The sequence below is a fragment of the Mastomys coucha genome, unplaced genomic scaffold (assembly GCF_008632895.1).
Source record: "Mastomys coucha isolate ucsf_1 unplaced genomic scaffold, UCSF_Mcou_1 pScaffold5, whole genome shotgun sequence".
In the NCBI taxonomy this organism is placed as follows: domain Eukaryota; kingdom Metazoa; phylum Chordata; class Mammalia; order Rodentia; family Muridae; genus Mastomys; species Mastomys coucha.
The window spans coordinates 96531434-96546348 of NW_022196911.1; the positions used below are offsets into that span (position 1 = coordinate 96531434).

The window sequence follows — 14915 nt, forward strand, 5'->3', positions numbered from 1 at the left end:
AAAAAAAAGAAAAAAGCAACAATTTTATCATCATTTCTCATTGTTTTCCTGTAATCCAGACATGGCACTGTAATGCTTATTCTAAGTATCTCCGCTTTCAGTGTTGTGCAAGCATTGCTCCCCACTTAAACATTTATAAAATCACCACTAACAGATAAACAACTGAATTGGACTGAGAAGCTCCTGGGAGTTTGGTGAGTCTCAGGCTGGGTTTGTCTGTGAGAACTTTCCAGAGACCCACGACGACTGTGGGAAGCACCGTCTCACGAGCTAGGAGCCCAAGGGGGACGGAAGGAGAAAGCTCGCCCGGGGGAGTGCGCCACCCTGTCCTGCCAGCCCTTGCCTGCCACTCCAGCCTGGAACCCCTAGAAGACAACACATGAAACCTCCCCCGTGACCTGCCGGGCGTTTGTCATAGTAACGGGAAGCTGCTAACATTATGACTATGAACTTTGACACCATTTAAAAATGTTCTCTTTGGGCAGGGTGTGGAAGACAGACAGCATCGTCTACTATATAGTGACTTCAAAGCCAGCCTACAATGAGCCCTGTCTCAGAACAAAACTCCATAACTAAGAAATCCATCCCGGGCAGTGGTGGCGCACGCCTTTAATCCCAGCACCTGGGAGGCAGAGGCAGGTGGATTTCTGAGTTCGAGGCCAGCCTGCTCTACAGAGTGAGTTCCAGGACAGCCAGGGCTACACAGAGAAACCCTGTCTCGAAAAAGAAAAGAAAAAAAAAAAAAAGAAATCCATCTCAAAATGGGACAGAGGGAGGGGTGGCGGCGGGGTAGAGGTGGACACCCCCCTTTACCTTTGAGGTCGTAATCTTCTCTACCTCCAGTGCGTAGTCAAGCAGCGGGGTGGCAGGGAAGTGCTGCTTGACAAAGTCCTTGAGGATCTGCACTCGCATGTCTGGGTTGTTTATCTAAAAAAAAAAAAAAAAAAAAGACCCAGATACAAACACACCCACTCAGACACATCAGCCATGGGATATGCTTGTTCGACAAGCAGACAGACCTGTACCTGTGTTACCCTGGAGCCACCAAGGGGACCCAACCTATGTGTACAATTCCTCATGGCACTCACAAGGACACCACTGAGAGCTGGAAGCATTTTCAAGGCCTCTTATGTCTCATGTAGGCCCCAAAGCAACCTCTGTAGGGGTCGTTTTTATTATAAGAAAGGGATTGAGCCCCCTCTCCCCGATGGTTAGAAAGTTAACAGTGTCTGTGGTGGTAGGCAGAAGGGGCTGGATTCAGCCATGCTCTACCCTGTGCTAGGTTCTGGCTACAAGCCAGGCTGCCAACCGACCAGCTCTGTCTTCCAGTCAAGCTACAAAGAAGTTCTGCACATGCTGGGAATAGGTATCTTAGGAAAAAACCCAGAACTGTGACAGATGAAGTTAGCCATCTGTTTACAGACTGCCCAGACCTGGTTGGCTTTTGTCAATAAGCTAGAGTTGTTTGGGAAGAGAAACCTCCAGTGAGAAAATGCCTCTATTAGAATGGCCTGTAGGTAACTTTGTGGGAAACGTTCTTGATTCATGATTGATGTGGAAGGCCTAGCCGCTGTAGGTGGTGCCATCTGGTGGCCTTGATTTACACGAAAGCTGGCTGCTGAGCCACTGCTCGTCAGTCCCCAGCCCCTGCCTTGAGCCCCTGCCCTAAGGGAGGTGAAGTAAACTCTTCCTTCTCCAAGCTGCTTTGGATCAGGGCATTTTTATCACAGCAACTGAAACCCTGTCTAAACTGGGTGCAATGGTGCGTACTTTTAATTCCAGGACCTGGGAGGTAGAGACAGGATGATCTCTTGTAAGTTTGAGGCCAGCCTAGTCTACATAGGGAGCTCCAGGACACCCAAGGTGGAGAAAAACTATCTCAAAAAACAAACAGAAGAGGAAGAGGAGAAACCCTAAGACAGAGACCCCATGGCTGACAGTGGGTGAGTGAGATGACTCAGACATACTCCAAATCCTACAGTGGTAGGCGACCTAAAGGACATGCTCTGAGGGCATTCACATGACTGTCATCCGGCACAGGACCACACTAACTGTTTAAAATACTCTGTCTTTCCCTATGGGTCTATCTCAATTGGGCTTGCCTTTATATTACTACTCTGTGCCGAGTATGTCAACATTAACTGTCTGACTTGCCTTAACCAATGCAATATGAGTTAAAGGCCAGAGATGGATCAGTGGGTTAAGGCACTGGCCACCAAGCCTGACAACCTGAGTTCTAGCCACATCGAGGAAGGAAAGAACCGACTCCAACAGGTTGTCCTTTAACCATCTGCAGTTTCCCATCCCCCAGACCAGTGCTGCTTAGCTGGAATGACAGAACAGCCTCCGCTAGCCATGACAGAACAGCTGCTGCAGGTCACTGAGATCTGTGTAACAGGAAGTGCAGTCTGGTAGCAGGTAACTGACACTTCTCCCTGACCTTTCTCCTACAAGTTCGTTTGGAAAACTGGAGCTGAATGAACTGAGAACCCTGAGGGCCATCAATCTGTAGCGCTACCCGGAAAGAGTCACCTTGCCTTTGACATCTGTCTATATATCCAGAGCTCTGCATACTGGGAGTCAAGAGCATTGAGTGTTTCTTGCTCTTTTTGAAAGTCTGTGTTTTGTCTGCACATTATGTGTGTGCACCACCTGTTTGCTGGTTTCCAGAATCCAGAAGAGGGTGTTGGGTTCCCTGGAACTACGGTTACAGTTGTAAGCTGCCTTGTGGGTGCTGGGAACTAAACTCACGTCCTCTGTAAGAGCAGCAAGCACTCTCAGCTGTGGGGCCAGGGCTCCAGGCCAAGCGTTTCTAATTCAGTTGGCAGTCTCTCAGCACCACTCATTCCAATCCATAGATGCCTCAAAACGGGAGCAACAGTTTACCGATTTTACTCGATGGCCAATGCCCATGATCAGTTTGCCTTCCTTCTTCATCTTGTTCACAAACTCCATGGGAATAATGCCGCTGTCAAAGGCTTTACTGAACATCTTTGCTGCTGCATCCAGGGCACCCCCAAACCGGTCTCCCTGCAGGAGAAACAAACCCACACAGTTGAGGGTGATGGTTTTCCCAGACCTGCAGACCAACCCAGGATGCCCTGAGCAGCATCCGGCCTGGGGGTTTTTCCCCTGGGCTCCTAGGAGCCTGATGCATTTAGGCAACATGACGTCAAAGCTGCAGCTTCCCAGGACTTACAATGGTGAGCAGCCCTGAGGTGAGGCTGGAGACCAGGTCCTTCCCAGCTCGAGCACAGATGATGGTGTTATGGGCCCCAGAGACAGCTGGCCCGTGATCAGCTGTGACCATCAGACACATCTCAATAAACTGGCAGGAATACTTGGGCAACCTAAAGGAGGGACACACAGAGGCGCAGAGTTGGAACAAAGTCCAGGAGCTACAGTGACAAGGACACACTTTCCTCTACAGCCTGATACTACCGCCAATTCCAAGTCGAACCCTTCTTGACTCCTGTGCAGTGCTGCAGTTATTCAAAACTGCAGGGTGTGACACTAACCACTGAGCCATCTTTCCAGCCCATAAAAGGTTTCTGAATGTGCAACAATCAAAAGTTAACTCAAACTCAAATTATAGTGAATCTGCAGTGCTTACCCATGTCACACCATGTGACTTCATTACAGCCTCAATTCTGAAAGCATAATATGCCTACTGTGACGTAGACACGCTGTCCTACTGTGCAACACCAACAAATGCTGCCTGAAACACCTTGGCTCTAACTTGAGGCTAGGAAACATTTTGAACTGCAATTTTCATTCTACATACAAAAAAATCTTCTCCTCTTAAGAGACATATAGCCAGGGCTATACAGAGAAACCCTGTCTCAAAAAACCAAAAAATAAAAAAAATAAATGAATAAAAGAGACATATATATGGGGCTGGAGAGATGGCTCAGTGGTTAAGAGCATTCATTGACTGTTCTTCCAGAGGATCCAGGTTCAGTTCCCAGCACCCACATGGCAGCCCACAACTGTCTGTAACTCCAGTTCCAGGGGATCTGATACCCTCACACAGACAACAGACAGACACGCAGGCAAAACACCAAACACTTAAAAAAATATAAACAAGTAAACAAACAAATAAAAGATTCATAAAGACAAAAAAAATTGTCTCTGCAAAAAAAAAACAAAAAACAAAAAAACAAAAAACAAAAACAAAGTTCATGACCTTTGGTCAGCTGAGCGGCAGTGGCACATGCCTTTAATCCTAGCACTTGGGAAGCAGAGGGAGAGTAATCTCTGGGTTTGAGGCCAGCCTGGTCTACAGAGTGAGGCCCTGCTCCAAAAATGATGGGAAAAAAAGTGGATGAAAAGGGTCACCAATCACAAAAGTTTAAGATGCTTTGGTGGTCATCATGAGTTTCTTTCTGTAACAGGATTTGGTCTGTAACTGTGACTACATCTCTCTCCACGGGCCTGCTACCAGAAAGGAGATGAGGCCCTGCCCCATATATCCTGCAGTGTTCAATTTCCTCTCTAATAATCAAGGGCCGCCTCTGGAGACTGGCGGATAGAGGACGTGAGGGAGTAAGTACACAGAGGAACCTATGCATTACACTGTTTGTCCTGGAAAGGCCTAGAACACTATGACAACATCTCTACAGGCAAAGGATGACAGAGCCAAGGCTTTCACATGGAGATTCGTCAGCACTGTGTAACCCCACGCCTGCAGCCTTGTACAGCTGTCAGCCTCCCGAAAGACTAACCCTGGGGGTGAGTGAGGGAAAACACAAACACCTACAGTTCAGCCTGAAGAGAGAAAACTGCCAAAGGGAAGAAGCTCATCTGGGGCTCTGGGAAGAAGCTCGTCTGGGGCTCCGCGGCAGCTCTACCAGCCCCACTGGTTAAGTTCATACCTGTCTAGATCCCTTGTTGACCTGGAGGTCACCATACTGTCCCATTTCTCTAAAAGTTCCCAGGACCTCTCCTGAGGCTGCTCTTTTTCATTCTCTTGGTTTACAGTGACCTTTCTGTCAGCCTGTGGCCACATGACAGTGACACTCTTCAGTCTGCCCACCCCACCTCTTGTGTCAGGGGAAGGCCTTGGGCTCTGAGCTCAGTGCCCTATCACCCCTGCCCATGTGCCTCACCTTCTCTGGAACCAGAGGAGGCCGAGGACACCACCAATACCCATCTCTTCCTTGAAGACCTCGGTGATGGGCATGCCCGCATAAATGAGCTCCTGCCCTCGTTCGTCACAGATGCTGGTCATGAATGAGGCAGGTTTTCGGATCAAACCCAGTTCCTAAGGAGACACGGGGACAGAGGGTTATGGTGGCCAGCAGGTTTTTTTTCCAAGACAGATGTATTCTCAGGAATGCCTTGGCCACTCTGAAGGACAAGCAGTAAATACCCAGACAAACTCTTTTCAAGAAGTGGAGGTTAGCAAGGCATAGAGGTGCACACCTTCAAATCCTAGCACTGGGAGGCAGAGGCAGGCAATCTCTGAGTCCCAGGATAGCCAGGCTACATAGAAAAATCGAGCCGGGTGGTTGTGGTGCACGCCTATAATCCCAGAACTTGGGAGGTAGAGACAGGCAGATTTCTGAGTTCGAGGCCAGCCTGGTCTACAGAGTGAGTTCCAGGACAGCCAGGGCTATACAGAGAAACCCTGTCTCAAAAAACAAACAAACAAACAAAAAATAAAAAAATAAAAAATAAAGAAAAATCGAACCAAACAACAACAAAAGGAAAAAAAAAGGAAAAGAAAAAAAAAAGAAGTAGAGGACAGGACAGTAGAATATATCGTTAATGTCAACACTCTGGAGGCAGAGGCTGGTGGATTACTGGCTCTACACACCAAGTTTGAGGACCACTAAGACTACTTAGCAAGCCTGCCCATAGTGTGCCTTTTACTTAATGGATCTGATTCTATTAATGTCTGTACATGTACAATTTAGTTAATTCCCTTTAACGCTGTGTGGCACCTTATCATAATTATCTTCTGATAATCTCCCAGGATAAACAATAACTAGACAAAAATTTTAAATATATTCCTTGTATGTTCTAGGAAAGCATTTCTTAGCAGTAGTTTTCTAAGCTTGGCTGTGTGTGGTGCTTGCCTTTAATTCCAGCACTCAGAAGGCCAAGGTGGATCTCTGTGAGTTCAAGGCCAGCCTGGTCTACAGAGTGAGTTCCAGGACAGCCAGGGCTACACAGAGAAACCCTGTCTCAAAAAACCAAAAAATAGGAAGAAGGATGAAAGGAGGAGAGAAGAGAGAGGAAGGAGGAGGGAGGAGGGAAGGGAAGAAGGGGAGGGGAAGAGGAAGAAGGAAGAGGGAAGAAGAAATAAGAGGAGGAAGAGGAAGAGAGGAGGAGGAGGAGGAGGAAGAATCCTCCTGCCTCTACTTCCCTAGTGTTGCCTGTCAGTCCCTAAAAGCTGGTTCCTTCCAACATCAGATAAAACACACGTGTGCTGTGTTGCCCATTCTATCGCCTGACCTAGAAATAAAACCAGGGACAGTTCTAGCATACCGAGCATGGGACCCTAAGAGGTTTCTAAGTAGTTGGAAGGGGCCTGATATCCAGGAGGTCAAACCATCTTAAAATAAACCAATCTAGCTCGGTGTGATGGCACACATCTTTAATCCCGGCACTTACTTGGGAGGATCTCTGAATTTGAGGCCAGCCAGGTCTAGTAAGTTCTAGGATGGCCAGGGCCACTTGTAAGATCCTGCCTCGAAAAATCACCAACTTTGAGCTAGGCGTGGAAGCATAAGCCTCTAATCCCAGCACCTGGGAAGCAGAGGCAGACAACCTCTGCGATTTATACATAGCAAGGTTTACAGCTGTAGAGAGATGTTTTCAAAACAAACAAACAAAACCCCAAATCCAGCTTCACCCTCTGGATACCCATGGCACTTACCCTGGCCCAAGAGTAGTCCATGGGCACTGTTGGAGGTGGCACTTCTTGGGCAGGTACAATGGCTCCTTTGGCCACAAGATCTTCATACACAGACCTGGGAGGCAGGGAGAGACAGAGATGCTATGGTTTCTATTGATCTTTTTTTTTCTAGGCTTCATTCCAAACACTGTAGGCTTCTTCAGCTGTCAGTGCCCTACTCCTACCAGCTGATTCCAAGAACTAAATGAAAACAAACGATGGCCCAGACTGTCCTCGCCTCCACCCCTTTAGATCCCCTTCACTGCATGAGGCTTCATAGGAAGCTGAATCTTGAAACCATGGGAGGAGACCAGAATAGCCAAGGTAGATTCAGGAGGCAGAAATAGAAAACATAAATGTCCAATAACTCTATCAATCAGAAGTGATACGTGATACTCTGGAAGACATTTTTTGTTGGTTTGAGACAGGGTTTTTCTCTGTGTAGTCCTGGCTGTCCTAGAACTCACTATGTAGACCAGGCTGTCCTAGAACTCACACAGATCTGCCTGTCTCTGCCTCCCGAGGGCTAGGACTAAAGGTGTGTGTTACCACTGCCTGGCTAAGATGATGCTTTCTAAACAAATCCAACACCAGCCAAGCCAGCAGCCTCAGAAACCAAATGAGGTTTAGCACCAGCCTCACTGGCCTTGCTTGACCTGATGCTTTTACAACTAAAATAAAACAGACAACAGGAAAAAGATGGTTTTCCCTATAGTGCATGAGAGCAAATGAACAACTAAGAGTATCCAGAGGCCCAGTGTTAGGGGGGCTGCTGTCCTCAGGAGGGATCAGGAAAGGTGGGGAGACTACACCCCGCCCATGCCTTACTGAATGATTTCTCCAAGCTCATCGAAGCTCCGGGGAACAAACACTCCTGCTTCCTTCAAGGCCTGGTTCTTGGCTACTGCAGTTTCAGAAGCCTGGTTGGCACAAGCTCCAGCATGGCCAAACTGGACCTGGAAAGCAAAGAGCAGCAGTTTTACTCAGCTTGTTAGTCCTCCAGGAAAGAGGAAAGATCCTGGGAAACAGTAGCACTGATCACAGACTGGCCTGTGCCAAAGGCATCACATAGCTTCCTTCACTCAAGCCTTTCGGATGCTAGCGGAATAGGTAGGCTAGGCAACTCCCATATCACAGGTGTGGCACCTGAGGCGGGGAGAAGTTAGCTTCTCCAAGGTGACACCCACAGTGTACAGTAAGGCAAGGATCCAAAGCTATCAATCCAACTTCAAGATCATCCTTATATGAGCCACATCTGCTATCCCTGTGGCCAGTGTAAGAGGGATCGGGAGGAGGGTTAGCTCTCAGCAACAAGCAAAGAGTAAAGCTAGCAATGCCTTGAAGCTCAAGAGAGTTCATATGAAAGCAGAAATCTCAAGCTGTCCAAAAAGTCAGCGTTTACATCACTAGGCTTACATCTCTATGGCAACAACTAGCAACTGCTTCTTCTTTCTGACCATGGGTTAGAACAAGGTGAATACCCAATGAAACAGGAACACGAGGGAAGAGAAAACCCATTAAATAGTTTGCCAGGGGTTGGTGAAGATGGCTCAGTGGGCAAAAAAGCCTGCCACCAAGCCTGCCAATTGTGGAAAGAACCTATTCCTACAAGTTGTCCTCTGACCCTCAAATCTCTCTTTCTTTCTCTCTTTTCTCTCTCTCTCTCTCCCTCCCCCACCCTCTCTCTCTCTCTCTCTCTGTCTGTCTCTCTCTGTCTCTCTCTCTCTCTCTCTCTCTCTCTCTGTCTCTCTCTCTCTGTCTCTCTGTCTCTCTCTCTCTCTCACACACACACACACACACTCACCCACTCTAAATATAATAAAAACATTTTAAAGAGTTAGGTGGGTCAAGCAGTTAGGGAAATAAATGAACATACCGCTGACTTGGGATGGGACCCAGGAAGCAATCGTACCAGCATCTCATCTGAGCGGCCAATGCTTCCCACCACCAGGGGCTTGCTTTTTTGTTTTTTCCAGACAGGGTTTCTCTGTGTAGTCCTGGCTGTCCTGGAACTCACTCTGTAGACCAGGCTGTCCTCGAACTCAGAAATCCGCCTGCCTCTGCCTCCCCAAGTGCTGGGATTAAAGGCATGAGCCACCACTGCCTGGCTCACCAAGTGCCTTCTAAGAGCTGCACTCACATGATGCTCTGTCTGCTGTCTACTAGTGTTTGCTCAGGGACTAAGTGGCCGCCCGGAACCACAAGCTAGTATGTAGAAGCACTGTGATATTGATCCCAGCCTGCATGCTTGCAGATATAAATGAACAAAAGAGGTTCAGTGACATGCTTTCTAGAAAGGTTAACAATGGCTTCCCTGCACTCAAAGACTCGCTCTGTGAAGTTCAGCAGATACTTCATAGGGGATTCCTTCAGCTAAGCTGCTCAGGTTGATCTCTGAATTCCTGGGCAAGCAATTCTCTTGCCTCAGCAACATGTATAGGTCATCATACCTGATTAAACAAATCTTTAAACTCTGGGATTTCTCAAAACTAAAACTCAGGTTTCTAAAGGGGAAAAAGAATAGACAGTATTTTCCTGACTTAAAGCAGCCTTGTCTCTCTGATAGGCTGGGTGGCTGCTTTGAGGGCCTGTGCTTTAAGAACCACACTTGTAAAAGGGCCACTTTATAAGGCCTATCTTTAATTCTCCACTTTTTAAAAAAAGATTTATTTATAATTATACATAAGCACACTGTAGCTGTCTTCAGACAGCACCAGAAGAGGGCATCAGATCTCATAACGGGTGGTTTGTGAGCCACGATGTGGCTGCTGGGATTTGAACTCAGGACCTTTGGAAGAGCAGTCAATGCTCTTACCCACTGAGCCATCTCACCAGCCCCCAATTCTCCACTTTTTAAAGGGTTGTTTTTTAATGTATTTCATTATTTAACCTGCATGTATACACATGCACAATATGCATACAGTAGTCAGAAGAGGCCAGCATGCCCCCTGAAAATGGAGTTAAAGAGGACTATGTGTGCTGTCCCGTAGGTAGGTGTTGGGAATTGAACCTGGGCCCTCTGGAAAAACAGCTAGTATTATCTCTTCAGCCCCAGTTTCCAGCTCTTAACTATTCCTTCAGTAGCTGCCTCCAGTGTGCCAATTAATGGGCATTTTTCACTCTCCTCTCTCTGAAATTAAGAGACTGACCTGCTCAAGGATTCAAGATCAACTGCTACCCAGACAGTTACCGTCCTAGCTGACAATCCTTGAAGTGTCACACAACAATCTATGCTACTTTTAAGCACACCTTCAATCCCAGCACCCGAAGGCACATGGATCTCTGAGTTAGGGCCAGCCTGGTCTACAGACTGAGTATCCTGACAGTCGGGGTTACACAGAGAAACTGACTTGAAAACAACAACAACAGAAGTAAAAATAAATAAATAAACTCGTCTTAAAAAAAAATTACCTTTAAAATTTAACACACTTCAATGTCCTGTGCTCCCCATGAATAATGGTTAGTGCCAGCAAGATCCAAAAAGTGAAGTGCTGACACCTTGGAGGAATTCTTGACATGGTTGGGTGAACAGAAACAGTAGAGGAGTGTTGGGGTAACCTTCCTTTTCATCGGATGAAGGTGTGTTTCTTTATTTCCAAACATTGATTGCTGGGCAGAGAGCTAAGTGCTAGCAGGACTTTGGCACGGTCTTCCTATCACCTGCCTAAAAGAGGAAGCTCAGGCAGCTCCCAATGCCCAAAGGCAACTAAGAGATGGATCAGGTGTGTCCTGCTGCTGATTGGCCAGACAAAAATGTGGCATTCTGTAAAATAAAGAGCTGATGGCCCAGAGCTGGGGCAGGAAGTGTGGGGCAGGATTCTGGTTGGACACAGACACAGGCATACACAGAGACACAGAGAGAGAGAAGGTGAGGAGACAGACAGACAGGCAGACACAGAAAGAAAGACAGAGACAGAAGACAGAGACAGATAGACAGACACGCTCGAGAGAGAATGGAGGTGTAAGCAGGCAGTGAGAACCACGTGGGGACACAGAATGGCGGGGACGCCAGGTTAAGTTAGCTAGCTGAAGAGACCGCCCCAATATGATGGTTTGGATAGGCTAGGCCCAGGGAGTGGCGCTATTAGGTGTGGCCCTGTTGGAGTAGGTGTGGCCTTGTAGGTGTAGGTGCGTCACTGTGGGTGTAGGCTTAAGACTCTCATCCTGGGCTGGAGAGATGGCTCTGCTCTTCCAGAGGTTCTGAGTTCAATTCCCAGCAACCACATGGTGGCTCACAACCATCTGTAATGGGGATCCGATGCCCTCTTCTGGGGTGTCTGAAGACAGCAACAGTGTACTCATATACATTAAATAATAAATAAATAAATCTTTAAAAAAAAAAAAAAAGACTCATCCTAGCTGCCTGGAAGTCAGTCTTCCTCTAGCAGCCATCAGATGAAGATGTAGAATGCCCAGCTCCTCCTGCACCATGCCTGCCTGGATGTCATCATGTTCCCACCTTGATGATAATGGACTGAACCTCTGAACCTGTAAGCCAGCCCCAATTAAATGTTGGCCTTTATAAGACTTGCCTTGGTCATGGTGTCTGCTCACAGCAGTAAAATCCTAACAAAGACAGAAGCTGGTATAAAGGGTATTGCTGTGATAGGCCTGACCATGTTTTTGTTTGGAAGAATGTAGATTTTGGGATTTTGGATTTAGAAAGCCATGGAATGCTTTAAATGGGGCTTAATGGACTATCCTAGTAGGAATATAGAAGACTTTGTTTTGAATTGTGCAGACCTGGCCCAAGAGGTTTCAACGGAGAATTTCATTATGTGGCCTAGAGACCATTTTTGTAGTATTTTGGTGAAAAATGTGGCTATATTTGCACTTGTCTGAGGAGTCTGCCTGAGGCTAAGGTGAAAAGACTCAGATTAATTGCAGTGACAAAGGAAGTCTCAGAAAAGCCCATCATAGACTTTTTCTCTGATTAAGTCTCAGGAAGAGCATTTTAAACAAGCACAGCAAGCTGAGAAAGGAAAAATATAAAATATATGGTTCCAAGCCAGGCAGTGGTGGTGCACACCTTTAATCCCGGCACTTGGGAGGCGAGGCAGGCGGATTTCTGAGTTCAAGGCCAGCCTGGTCTACAGAGTGAGTTCCAGGACAGCCAGGGCTACACAGAGAAACCCTGTCTCGAAAAACCAAAAAAAAAAAAAAAAAAAAAAAAAAAAAAAAAAGGTTCCAGTATTAAAAAAGGGCACCAGGAAGTGAAATGGAGCTGAATTCTGTGTTTCAGGATATTAAATTTAATCAAGGAAGTAATGACCTTGGGACAAGATCCCACCCAACTACACTTAGGTCCAGGCATGGTAGCCTTTAATTATAAGCCTTTAATCCCAGGAGGCAAAGCCAAGCACATCTCTGAGTTTAAGGCCAGCCTAGAACAGAGCAAGATCTTCTAGGTGAGGAAAACCTTAAATCCAGGCTTGGTGGACCACACCTTTAATCTCATTACTTAGGAGACAGGCATGCAGAGTTTAAAGTCAGTCTACGGAGCTAGTTTCAGGACAGCCAAGCTTACGCAGTTAAGGAGTTGGAAAACAGAAAGCTGATGATAATGTAACAGAACAAGGGGGCCATGTTCCAGCCACAGCAAGCAGCAGAACTCAGAAGCTTTGGTCATGTGGCTTTGGCTTTAGAAACCAGAATGGAAGGGACTACTGGGACAATTGATGCTGCTTAGCTGGAGCGAAGAGATTAGTGGTGATTAAGAAGAGACTAGCATCACTGAGGTGAAATCTTCTGGGAAGTATTTTCTGAGAGCACAAAGAAGCTGTATTCCAGAGATAGCCTAGGTTGTACCTCGTGCTGCAGCTGGACTTGGTAATGTGTAAGAGTCACCCAGGTGGTGCTAGTTTTGAAGGCATGAAGGAGTCATGAAGTGCAGCTGAGGTTCTTCCCTGAACTGGGAGAGGCCAGGGAAGGTCATTGGTGAAGATGTAGCCTCAGTTGTAGTTGATGGCTCAGGGCTGAAGGGGTCATACAAAGGATTTGAGGCTTGGCCCCATGAAGAGAGCCTATGAGTGGCTATTGGTGAAGCCTAGTTGTAACAGAAGTCCCCAGTGTATTGGAGATGCCAGTACCATGGGATGAGCACCAAGAACAGCAGTGGCAGTGGAGTGCTTCGCTAGAGAAGTGACACGAGCCCATAGGGAGAGCCCAGAAGATCATGTCTGGATCCCAGACATTGAAACAAGAAGCTGTAACACTGAAGTTGACTTGGAGACCCCAAGATGTTCAAGATGCCAGAGCTGTGGGATACTTGCTAAGGAAAGCTGCTAACTTGCTAACAGGGATCCCAGGAGAAAGAAGTTTGTTGCAGTCAACACAGATGAAAAAGGAGTTGGAGATCTGAAGACCACTTTGACATCAGACATGGAGATGCAGAGTTTGGAGTTTGCCCAGCTGGTTCCCTGTCTTGCTTTGGGAATTACAGTTAAGTGACTGGATGAATCTCAGAAGAGACTTTGAACTTTGGACTTTTTAACATTGTTGAGACTGCTATAGACTATGGGGCTTTGGAAGTTGGACTAAATGTATTTTGCATTATGCTATGTTTAGGTATGACCCCCATAGACTCCTATGTTTGAACAAGCCTATGGGGGCCAGGGAGTGGAATGTGATGGTTTGTATATGCTAGGTCCAGGGAGTGGTACTATTAGAAGGTATGATCCTGTTGGAGTAGTGTGTCACTGTAGCTCTGGGCTATAAGACCCTCATCCCAGCTGCCTGGAGGCCAGTCTTCTGCTAGCAGCCTTCAGATGAAGATGTAAAACTCTCAGCTCTGCCTGCACCATGCCTGCCTGGATGCTGCCATACTCCCTCCTTGATGATAATGGACTGAACCTCTGAACCTGTAAGCCTGCCCCAGTTAAACAAAGCTGTTGGCCTTTTGCAGGGTGTCTTAGTTAGGGTTTTACTGCTGTGAGCAGACATCATGACCAAGGCAAGTCTTATAAAGGGCAATGTTTAACCTTGGGCAGGATCCAAAAAGGACCCCAAATAGAAGAGTGGAAGAGTAGGATTATTTTGTGAGGAAAGGTCTGGGAGGAAGAAGGCACCAAGAGAAAGGCAAATGAGAAGCAACAATGGTTGGAAGAGTCATGTGTATGCTGGGGGCTGACACTCGGTTCCTCATGCGTGTGTTCAGCTGAGCTTTCTCCCCAGCCTCTGTTTTGTTCTTTCACCATGTAACCCATATTAGCCTTGAACTCCTGATCCTCCCGTCTCTGCCTCCAAAATGCTAAGATTATACTTTGTGCCATCATGTCTGGCTACAGTCATTTTCATTTAAATCATCCAAAAATCCAATTTTATAGCTCTGTAAATGCCAGGTGACAGCATACAAAGAGCTGACCTTAGAGCGGGCCAGTAACTTCTAAGAGGTAGGTGGAATTCTGGATAACCCTATCCCCCTTTACTCACTAGGGAGAAAAAAAAATCCCACATATTTCACATTCATAAAATGAATCACGGGCTGGAGAGATGGCTCAGAGGTTAAGAGCACTGTCTGTCTGTTCTTCTAGAGGTACTAAATTCAATTCCCAGCAACCACATGGTGGCTCACAACCATCTATAATGAGGTCTGGTGCCCTCTCCCGGCTTGCAGGCATAAATGCAGGCAGGATACTGTATACATAATAAATAAATCTAAAATAAATAAATAAATAAAAAACAAATGAGTTGTATTTGAAGTTTCCATAATGCCCTGCCCTAAGAATCACTGCATCTTGAGTTCCTTTTACAGTGAATATCTACATCATGCTCATGCTGGCCTGGTTTTCCAGTGCATAGGTATATATGATGACCATATCCTCCCAGTACAGATACATATGATGAACTCCAAACGTGTACTAGGCTTCTTCCATCTTTCGCTGTTACAAGGTTACAGAGACTGTCCTACCCACATCCCTTGAAGCATCTTTGCATTCCTGTTCATAGGATACACAGGAATGGAGCTGTTCCTTCAGAGATGGTCAACTCCAACAGCCACTTCAAGTTTATAAGT

The 14915-nt window shown here is 46.7% G+C and overlaps 1 protein-coding gene across 2 annotated transcripts in view; it reads right to left on the bottom strand.

Moving 5' to 3' along the window:
• Positions 1-14915, bottom strand: part of Acly (ATP citrate lyase) — a 53982-nt gene that overhangs the window by 1998 nt on the left and 37069 nt on the right. For both annotated transcript variants that reach the window (XM_031351070.1, XM_031351069.1), the window contains 6 exons: positions 7730-7857; positions 6884-6977; positions 5109-5263; positions 3200-3350; positions 2887-3030; positions 814-927 (listed from right to left, as the gene is read on the bottom strand). In XM_031351070.1, coding sequence (XP_031206930.1) covers positions 814-927; positions 2887-3030; positions 3200-3350; positions 5109-5263; positions 6884-6977; positions 7730-7857 — 786 coding nt within the window. The remainder of the gene's footprint in view (positions 1-813; positions 928-2886; positions 3031-3199; positions 3351-5108; positions 5264-6883; positions 6978-7729; positions 7858-14915) is intronic.